The 11,240-nt window shown below is 43.9% G+C and overlaps 1 protein-coding gene across 1 annotated transcript in view; it reads left to right on the forward strand.

Moving 5' to 3' along the window:
* Positions 1–9,220: 9,220 nt before the first annotated feature.
* LOC306935988 (ankyrin repeat and fibronectin type-III domain-containing protein 1) overlaps positions 9,221–11,240 on the forward strand; it is a gene marked incomplete at its 5' end in the record, with an annotated part of 27,731 nt that continues 25,711 nt past the window's right edge. The window contains 2 exon segments of the mRNA XM_079519387.1: positions 9,221–9,382; positions 10,235–10,499. Of these exon segments, the coding sequence (XP_079375513.1) occupies positions 9,221–9,382; positions 10,235–10,499 (427 nt within the window).

The raw sequence follows: 11,240 nt of genomic DNA on the forward strand, positions 1-11,240 counted from the left end.
CAGCGTGCTGTGACCACAGCCAACTCCTTTATCATTTATTTTAGCTAAATTAGTTAATATGAATTAGTTAATATGAATTGAAAATGGTGGGCCCTATTGTAAACAAGTGTAATGCTTTATGAAGGTGTCGTCCACTCACAGTTAACAGTTGTTGTATTGAGTTGTACTTGAAATGTACTGTAATTCTGCAAACTGTTAATAAATCAATCAATCAATCAATCAATCAAAATAATCTTCTGTCTAACATATCTCTCATTGTTTTTTTTTCTCTCTATAGGGAACCCAGTTTGTCTTCATGGGAAAAAAGCACCAGTTAGACTCAGATCTCACTCTAGGATATTTGCTTTCCCTTAATTCCCACATATACCACCATACCGTCCACACTGCTGTCCTAACTTTCTATATTCATTCTTTCCAGTTCACAATGATGTATTGGTATCAATTTATACCCAAGGAATCCAATAGTCCAATGGGGTGTGTGTGTGTGTGTGTGTGTGTGTGTGTGTGTGTGTGCGTGCGTGCGTGCGTGTGTGCGTGCACCATGCAGGTGCACCATGATGCACGTCGTGCATGTGCTGCTGTGCACACAAGTATGCACTTGCACACAGCATGTGTGTGTATGGGTGTTTTGTTGCAGCCAGTAGGCTATCATTTAGAACTGAAGGCCACAATTTGTTTATTGCCATGACAACAAAAGCCTCTCAGCGCATACATGCAGCCCAGGGACTATCTTGATGATGGAGTGAGGGGGCGAACGAGTATCAGCCACCAACATGTCAATTTGTAGTCTGTCTGTCTTCCTGTCTCTCACATAGTTTCACTAACTCTTTTTGTTCTCTCTCTCTCTCTCTCTCTCTCTCTCCCTCTCTCTCTCTCTCTCTCTCTCCTCCTACTGACTGTACATGAACTGTATTTTTGTCTCCACCAGGCCGAAGGCATGGGGAGAGAGTATGTTTTGCACTCCGTCCGTGTGTGTGTCCGTCCGTCCGTGTGTGTGTCCGTCCTTCCGTCCGTCCGTTACCAGCTAATCTCCGGCACCGTTAACCCGGTCGATGCCAAACTTTGCACACACACTCCCTGGATGCCAACGATGAACCTCTGCCCCGCATTTTCCAGAACGGCCTGTTATAGCGCCACCATGAGGCAGCTTTTCACATTGTTTACCTAAAACTGCACTGATCTGCGTGAAACGTTGCATGCACACTCCCTAGAGGCCAAGGACAAACCTTTGACCTGCATTTTCCACATCTGCCTTTTATAGCGCCACCAGGAGGCCGAATTTAGTCAAACACATTTTTGGATATTACTCCTCCAGATTCTGTCCAAAAATCTCAAAAAACGTTACACAGTATCTCTATGGTCATGTGCTCAAGTCGGATCTGTCCCATATTTCATATTCCATCCTAATTGGCTATAATTGGCTTTCACAGTTTGCAAGATTGCCCCGTTTTGAACAAAAGCCTCAAATCATGAACGCAGCATGCAATTTACGTCAAATCTTTCACACATTTTCTTACTAGGCTGAGGAATATATCCCACCCTTTTCACATTGGCCTGTTATAGCGCCACCAACAGGTTGATTTTTGCAAAACACATTTTTGGAACAAAATGCCTCAAATCATCCAATTGCCATCAAAGGCAAACATATTACTTATTTATATTACATTTTGCCAAACATCTCACACAGTCCTATCCTCCTGGTGGAGACCTGTGCCCAGAAGGGCACTTTTTCTAGTTCTTACTGTTTTTACTCTTGCCAATACTAACAACTTTTGCATTATGATTACCCTCTTGTATTGCATTTGGATTGATGCCAACAGATGAATTCCGTTGTACACTTGTGTCCAATGACAAAATAAAATTCCATTCCATTCCATTCTCTCTCTCTCTCTCTCTCTCTCTCTCTCTCTCTCTCTCATGTTTCTCATACACACACACACACAGGCCCAAACACAAACATACTGGGGGGAAAAAAAAGTTTGCTGAACATCAAATGGAGTGTGTGCAGCATGTGAGAATGCGTGTGTGTGTGTGTGTGTGTGTGTGTGTGCGTGCGTGCGTGCGCATGTGCATGTTGTTTATTTGCACATAACTGAGTTGTGTGTATGTATACGTGGGAGTGTTTATTTGCACATATACCCACGTTGTGTGTGTGTGTGTGTGTGTGTGTGTGTGTGTGTGTGTGTGTGTGTCTGTGTATCTGGAGATTAATCTTTTACACAATAAAGGTTGGAGGTTGTGCTGTGGTCTCCACTCCCCACTGTTGCAGGAGGTGGTCAGGCCGACAGAGAGAAGTATAGCAGACCATGTCAGTGCTTTGGAACATGTGTTTTCTTCTGAAATCTCTATTTACGCCTTGATGGGAGTTTAATCCATTTGTCTAGACTGAATTAGCTCCCCAGAGAGAGAGAGAGAGAGAGAGAGAGAGAGATGCACAGGTGAGATCTAGTGCATATCTGTCAAATTTATTGGACAACCTTCTTTCGGGGCCAATAAAGTCAGCAGAACTAAAGCATCTGTCTGAGCATAAATAGGGATTTGCAGAAGTAAGCACCTTCCATGTCATTGTTAGGGGCTCAGATAGTCTGCCAGTGTGTGACATAGAATCTATGATGATCTATGTGATGTGATGTGACGTGATCTATGTCATAGATCACGTCCTGTGTAAACAAATGCATTGCACACACACACTCACACACACACACACAGTCACACACACGTCATAAGCACACTCACACTCACACACACACACACCCACACAGTCTTTTTGGCTACTCACGATTATACACTTACACACTTGACACTGGGTCAAGATATGCCTAGGAATAGGCCTAGAGTAATCTTACAATAATGACTTATAGCATGTTATGTAGACAGCACTATAATTGCATTGTATGTAGTCATAGCACATCATAGTACATATGTATAGCATAGTATAGTATATATGTATAGTTTATATGTATAGTTTCATTATATAGATATTCCACTGTTACGTTCTTAGCTTACGGTACGGTACGCATGTTTCATGATAAATGCTTTTTTATGTGATGTATTCCCATGCTTTTTTGTTCTTGCTTAATGTAAATCGCTCTGGATTAAGAGCGTCTGCTAAATTGTCAGCCTAAATTGTAAATTGTAATGATTATAATTTCATAGATCGAACATGCATGTTCAAATAACTAAACAAAGACAAGTTAATATATACTATATAGTAGGCCTATATGTTGACAGTAAGAATGCCACAGACGAATAACAGTCTAAGTCCACAAGTCCACATCATGTATAAATGATAGATAAGGGTTCAGGACAACGAGGCCTTTTCGTGGAGGGGTCAGAATGAAATTTGGACTTAGACTGTTTTTCGTCTGTGGTACTCTGTTGACCGTGTCCACGAGTAAGATCATTGTGTATACTGTATGCCTACACAGTTGGGTCCATCCTAAATATAGACTACGGTAGTTTGTTTCCAATCACCTCACTTTGTCAGAATGCTGAAATCATTACAATGATGTTGGCAATAGTTTAGAAACCTGTATTTCGAGTGGTGACATGCAGTTGTAGTGGTGACATGCAGTTGTAGTGGTGACATGCAGACGCAGTTGTAGTGGTGACATGCAGTTGTAGTGGTGACATGCAGACGCAGTTGTAGTGGTGACATGCAGTTGTAGTGGTGACATGCAGTTGTAGTGGTGACATGCAGTTGTAGTGGTGACATGCAGTTGTAGTGGTGACACAGTTTGGAGTTTGGAGTCTAGGGCAGTATTATGCGTGTCTTAAGTACCAGGTCTTATTACTTAACTTAAGACCTGGAGGCGTGATCAATGCCATTTGGCTATTCTGAGTGGCCAAACAGCATTGACCACGCCTCCAGGTCTTAAGTTAAGTAATAAGACATGGTACTTAAGACACGCATAATACTGCCCCTAGAGGTTTAAAAATGACATCAAGGTTTTGAAACAATTAAGTGCCAATAAGAAATGTAAAAAAGGAAGCAAAAAGAAAGTGCAGTTTCCTGTGTGTTTCTTGTTCTTGCTATAGCCACCACAGTGTCTTAAAGATGAATGTGAAAGTACAAGTTGATACTATAAATAACCAATTATTTCAAACAAAGACTGACACATTACAGTAGGCCTATTGCTTTATTGTCCAGACTGTGCAAGTGTGCAGCAGACAGGACATGTCACATGTGGAAATTAGACATGATACACTTCTTAGTTACCAGCTGATATATTTATAGCCTATACACCCACTGTATAAATACTATTTATAGCTAAATTTCTTGTAGGCAACAACAATAAAACATAATAAGTACTGTATTTTTTATTTTATGATGAATTCATGATCTGTTCTGTTCTTTGACTATATAGAAGTGTCTATTTGTACGTCTCTAAATGTTTTGATGAATTGAACATGGTGGACCCTCTTGTAAACAAGTGTAATGCTTAATTGGGTCGTCCACTCACAGTTAACAGTCTTTGTATTGAGTTTATGCTTGAAATGTACTGTAATTCTGCAAACTGTTAATACATATTTCAATCAATCAATCAATCAAAAACCAGCTGATATATTTATAGCCTATACACCCACTGTATAAATACTATTTATAGCTACATTTCTTGTAGGCAACAACAATAAAACATAATAAGTACTGTGTTTGTCATTGAGCATGTTGCAACTCAAAATGTAGGCTCATACTAGCACATTTTCATGATTCCATTCCATGTTTCTAAAGGGTCTGCCCCATGCATGTTACGTCTGCCCCCAGCTGTTGTGAGTTGTGACAGAAGAGCAGAGGAGGAAAGTAGAAAAGGGGAGGGAGGAAGAGATAGATAGAGAACACATGAGGAGTCGGTAAACCTCGCATCGCCACTCGCCAGACTTTCCACCTCGGAGTGTGGTGGTGGGAGGGGGCGACGGCAACTCTCCGCGCACCGCGCCTCGGCGCCGTTCAGGTGCGCTGCTGCGCTGCGCTTGACATGGAGAGAACTAAGTGAATGTTTATGTGTGTGTGCAGCTATAGCTACTCGCAGGGAGGAATGGATACTTCAGAGTCAGAATGCACATTCAAGACAATGAAATGACCGGAACGGCTTCGGCAGGAGCGGCAGGACAAGTGGAAACTTTGGTCCAAGGTAGGTAGGCCTACCTGGACACTATATTTAAGTTTCAGTAGACTGCTATACTTGATTGAAATGCAAGAGTAGCCTATGGCTTTTCTGAGTGAGTGAGTGAGTGTGTGTGTGTGTGTGTGTGCGGCTGTGCGCGCGCGCGTGTGCATGCGTGTGGTTGCGCGCGCGCGCGTGTGTCTGTGTGTGGGAGCCTGAGAGGAGGGGGGAGGGGTGTCTCAACTTTGATTTGAACTCATTTATAATGTATCAATCATTCAATCTGACAAACTTTTGTGGGGTTTGTGCAGCCTAGATTCATGAATGATGCATGGCAACTTTTTGCAATTTCAGCAATTCTGTTCAGTTGATATGATAGGCCTATATGCCATAATATGCCTTGATTGTATGGCTTAATGAATGATTGCAATTGTATCCAGGCTACTTCCTGTCCTAGCTGATGAGACATACAAGATTATTTGTCTTTCACAGATATTGCATTGCTGTGGCTACCTAATGGTAGCAGATGGACAGAAAAGAGGCAAACATAAACACTTATAGTTAAGCTTGTCTATCTTCAGTTAAATTAGGCTACTTAGTGCAGTGAACCGACAACTTGTTTATGGCGTTTGGTTAAGCTTATTTGTGTTGTTAAATATAGTAGCCTATAAGTATGAACAATCGCTGATTCCTGTAATTATTATTATTATTATTCACATCACTGCTGCAGAAAGCTTGCTTGATACATGTTCAGTCTTCACCAACTTAATAGCATGAGTAAATGATGTAGCTAGCTGCACAATTATCTCTTGCGTTTCATCTGTCTTCCATTGCAAATTGTGTTAATTTAACTTATATCGGTCAGTTTTTCCACTGTCAGAGTTAAACCACCTGTCTTTTTGGTTTGAGTGGTGCAACCACTCCTATAGACAGCTATGTGTGTCCCTGGCTGGCTGTGTACGAGCACGAAAATAGCGTTTGGTTGGTTTTCATCACCAAGTGTCACTGTTGTGCAGCCTAATGCGCACACACACACACACACACACACACACACACACACACACACACATATTAACTGTATATATGATGATTCTGGGTGTCACAGTACAGTACAGTACAGTAGAGGGACCCCCACACGGTAACTCTGTCATTTCTCGACCGTTACGGATGCGGGGCGGCTCGCTGGAACCGGGCCGGCACACTGGGCTGTGGGTCAGGAACTTCCGGGGACCCCCTGGGGACCCCATAGAGTAATAAAAGGATAGAGACCGAACCCGAGCGCTAGCCCCGCCCCCCCGCTATTCATTTCAGTGGAAGTTGCTCAGTGGCGTTTTGAAGCACCCGGAAGACTGCCGGAAGTATAATTATAACTCAACGGCTCGAGCGAGCGGAAGTTTAGCCTAGCCTAGCCCCGGACCTCAATTTTGAGGTCCGGGGCTTACGCACGTGACGTCATGAACGTCCGTCCACCTCCATGAAAGTGCTGCAATTCCACATTTTGCCAGTAGGTAAAGTGGCAGCTTCAACGTTGGATATAGCCTTACTGGGGGCTTGGGGACCCCCACTCGGAGACTAGTTGCACCACTCACTTCACACGGGTGTGATTTTTTTTTGCAGCGTTTGATTAGCATGTTGTTGATGCCTCCCCCTGACCTCCATAAACATGTAGCCTATGGCTATGCTAATCTCTTTCAACAAGTCTCTATCCCATCAGCACTTTCCATGAGTCATATACTAACATCATACAAACAAAGGGAAAGGCTGAAGGCTCTGCCTGCCCAGGCCTGTACCCGTATGCCCCCCCCCCCCCCCCCCCCATGCAGTCACTTTAGCGCAGGTACTGTTGGAGATGTGGTGATTTGTTGTGTCACATAAACGCAGATAGAGGACGTCTCGAATGTCATGCGAGGACATGTCGTCATTGTGGACACTGGACAGACAGACAGATCTATGGGATTGTTTGTGTCCCCCGTTGCCACCAATGGGCGCAGTATTCACTTTCATGGGACAGTGGAGTGGAGTCGCGACGGCAGGATCTTGTATTGATGAAGATGTGACTTAAACCAGCATTCATTTGGATGAGAAAAAGGGATGAAAGGAAATGGATGAGGCCCGGAGAGAGAGAGAGAGAGAGAGAGAGAGAGAGAGAGAGAGAGAGAGAGAGACAATAGAGATATGGAGTTTGAGCAGGGCAGGGGCCCCTCCCTTGTTCTGTAGACACTGACACACGCATGCACGAGCATTCACAGGCATGTCCACACACGCATGCACACACGCACACACACTCCCCCCATTTTCCCAGAGATTAATTTGAGATTTGAGGGCTTTGGGCATTACGTGACGTAAACCAAGTTGACGTGAACATCAGTCAAAACTACAGGGTTGTGAAAAGGGACGGGAGTGAAAATAAGAACCCAAAAAAAGAATGAATGTAACAAATCAAAGAAGAGATTTGGTGACTGAGGAGGAGAAAGTGATGACAGACTGCATTTTGCTCAAAGTGCGGAAAACAAAAAAGGTTGTTCGACGAAGGGGGAGGGCAACCTTTTGCAGTACCAGTGACAGTTAACTGTAAGAAGAGACAGTACAAAAAGACAGTTGATGCAGCCTATTAGTAATAACTGAATTTGATCTTGTAATGAATTAGGTTATTATTATTAGTAGTATTTTGTGTTGTTGCAGTGCAGTTGCTTCTGGTCGTTGATGTAGTGTTTTGAGTGGTTTGGAGAGCCTCTATGTGTTGATGTTGTAAGTGTATCGTTGTGTGTTGACATGTACTGTTTTGTCTATGTATTGTATTCATTGTATTGTGTATTCGTGTTGTGCCTGAGGACCCCCTCTAAAACGAGATGATGCATCTCAAGGGGCTTTCCTTTAAATACAATTTCAATATATAGGCAACCCCTGTTCCTCAAAATGTAGGAATTTAAAAAAAAAAATCACACCTGTGTGAACTGAGTGGTGCAAATCCCCCCCCCCTCTCTCTCTCTCTCTCTCATTAGCAGGCAACAGTGCAGCACTATCTCTCTCTCTCTGTTTCTGGCACAACAGCGCCACTTGTGGTACTCATTGGTACTGGTGCTCATTAACGTCACACACAAAAACACAAACATGAACACACGGTTGAGGACATTGCTGTTCCTTGGAGTGGTTGCACCACTCAAAAAGGGGTATACAGCACATCCAAAACTTTAAGTGAATGGTGGTCAAATTATTCACATTTCCATTTCTTTAACCCCTGTTCCTTTTTAGCCAAACCACTGCAATTATTCTGAATATACAGTCTGTCATTTCATGGCCTAGAGTCTATAGAGTTTGGCCTCCTGTCCATAAAAATCCCCTTTTCTTAGATGAATGATTTCAGTGGCGTTTGCGTGCTGAGACTCCATAGAGGGGAGATATAAACGCACTTCACACGGCAGCACGTGAAGGAGGAACATCTGAGTATATGAGGAGTGAGAAGAAACACAACATCTGAAGTGCTGCGTACAGCCTTTGTGGCTTGTATCCATTTATCCACCCAGTCACCCACACCGCTGCTCAGCCTCCACTGAATAAGATCTTTATAAGTATAAATTACTGTATTTTCTGCACCCCTTCCTTTCTGCCTCCATCTCGTGCTCCACCCAATACTCTCTTCTCTCTCTATCCTGCTTCTAATGGATGTTCATTCTTTCCTCGTTCTCCTCCAGGTCCTTCTTCGCAACACCTTTCTTCTCGTCCCGTCTTTCGTGTGTGGCTCACAGAGGTTGGAGTCCCAATCTTTCTATCTATGAACTAAACCATCCTTCATCCATTTCCCATTAGTCCCTCACCACCTCCACCCAGAGCCCGTACTCTGTCTTCATGTAGCCAAACTCTCTGCACCTATTCCTGTCCTTTGCTCCTCTGTGCTCTCCTTACTTCCAATCTCCTCTCCTCCTTTTGTCCTTAATTGCTTCCGTTCGTCCCTCGAGCCTCACCTCCGCTTTTCTTCCTTCCTTCCTCTCCTCTCCTCTTTCTCTCTTCTTCCTTTTCCTCTCCTCTCCCGGTTTGTCTTCTCATCTGTCCTCTCCTCTCCTTCCTTGTCTTCTCCTCTCTTCTCCCCCCTCCTCGTCAACCCCCCCCTTTCCGCCATGTCTGTGTCAGTGAGGCCCGTTCCGCCGCGCAGGCGTTCCATGGGTCCTGTCTCGCCCAAACGCATCTACAGGAACCTCTCCGTGAGACTGAGGGGCGGAGACTCGTCAGTTGCCGGGGAAACGAACACGCCCAGACACCCGTCCAAGACTTCACCAGCTGTAAGATATTTAGGTGTCTTTTTTGAGCGGTGCACGGCGTCTCCAATGGACAGCTGTGTGTGTGTGTGTGTGTGTGTGTGTGTGTGTGTGTGTGTGTGTGTGTGTGTGTGTCTGAGAAGGACCTTTGACCCCTGTCTGAGTAGGACCTTTTGACCCCTGTCTGAGTAGGACCTATTGAATATGAATACCAGACGAGTCGCCCTTTACCAACTCGCCCCGGGTGTACAGCCGGCGGAACTGCGCGGCCTGGCATTCCTAAAGTAACCTAAGTCAATTATGCTTAAACGGTTAAACCTAACCTTATTCCTAAACTTAACCTCAGTAAAACTATGCCTAAACTTAACCCCAGTAAAACTATGCCTAACCCTAAACGTATTTCTAACCTTATTCTCAGTAAAACAAAATATAGAATAGTACAAGAACCGCGGCAGCGGGCGGTCGGCGGAAAAGAATGGAGGGGCGAGATGGTTTAGGGGCGACCGTACCTGATACCAGTATTATAAGTTATAACACACAGTCACTATGTAACCATAACACACAGTAACTATAACAATACTAGTATAGTTCCACCGCTCAGTTGGCACGGGTGCGATTTTTACATGTATTTTGGTCATGTTGAAAGGCTCACCTACTGCAGCAGTGTTTGGGAAAAAAAGCCATGTAAGCAAATTGGCACTCGATCGAAGTTCACATTCATGTATCTCATTCTCAAATATTATTTTCTGTCTTTCTATATTGTCTGGCTTTGAACAGAAGCTCCCGTTGTTCTGATTCATGATACATGGACTTTTTTTCCCGATATTCATCCAATGGCATGCTCTCTCTCTGTCTCTGTCTCTCTCTCTCTGTTAGTACAAGACCCTGTGGGAGGCAGTGGAAAATGAGGACACTTTGGCTGTGCAAAACTTGCTGTCCAGGGACCGTACTAACTGTGGAGGGGGAGGAAGCGCGTGGGAGAGAGGAGAGAAGAAAGAGAGGGACTGGGAACGGGAGAGGGAGAAGGGGGTGAACAGGGTGAGCGAGCAGGGCCTGGTCCCCTTGGACGTGGCTGCTCTCACCCACAACTCTCCTCTGTTCCACGTGTTGACAAAGGCCGGAGCCCGACACAACCCTGTCTGTGAGTGCACTCTTCAATAAACCTATAGATGTGGGCCGTGGCTCAGCGGTCCAGGCAGGTCTGGCAGTGTGCCGCGTGTTCGACTCCCGATCCCGACGGTCTTTACCGCATGTCACCCCACCCCCTCTCTCCCCATTTCCCGTCAGTCTATCCCTCTATAAAATAAATATTAAAAAAATAAAGGCGAAAGCCACAAAAAAACATTAAAAATAAAAATAAACCTATAGATGTGGCCGAGATAGAAATCCAGGTGTGCCTCTGCATTTTGCGAGAAGCACACTATGAGTACTTTTTGGGCAAAATGTTATGTTTCTTAAAAGTTTTTTAAATTTTGGGTCATTTCTGTATTTTTGAGGGGCGCGCTAGCCCCTCCTATATACAGGTTTAATGTTTGTTTTTAGTTCAATGTTTGTTTTAAAAACGCCATTGACAATGAATGGAAAAATTACTTCATCTCGTCCCTAACACAAACATTAAATTCCATTAACAATAAAGAGAATTTAATGTTTGTTTTTACATCACCAGTACATCACCTGATCAACATGAGTTACACGTAAAACATACCCGATTGTATTAAGTCCGAGTCGTTTTATTGTCGGGGGAAAGAAATGATGGGAATGTATGTCAGGGTAATAATAGTGGTCTCTTATCAACATGAGTTAGACTTTAATATATTAGCGCCCCTCACTTCACACGGGTGTGATTTTTATTTGTAAAATTGCAGATCTACAAGCTCACAAT

Source organism: Electrona antarctica, assembly GCF_951216825.1.
Source record: "Electrona antarctica genome assembly, chromosome: 14".
In the NCBI taxonomy this organism is placed as follows: domain Eukaryota; kingdom Metazoa; phylum Chordata; class Actinopteri; order Myctophiformes; family Myctophidae; genus Electrona; species Electrona antarctica.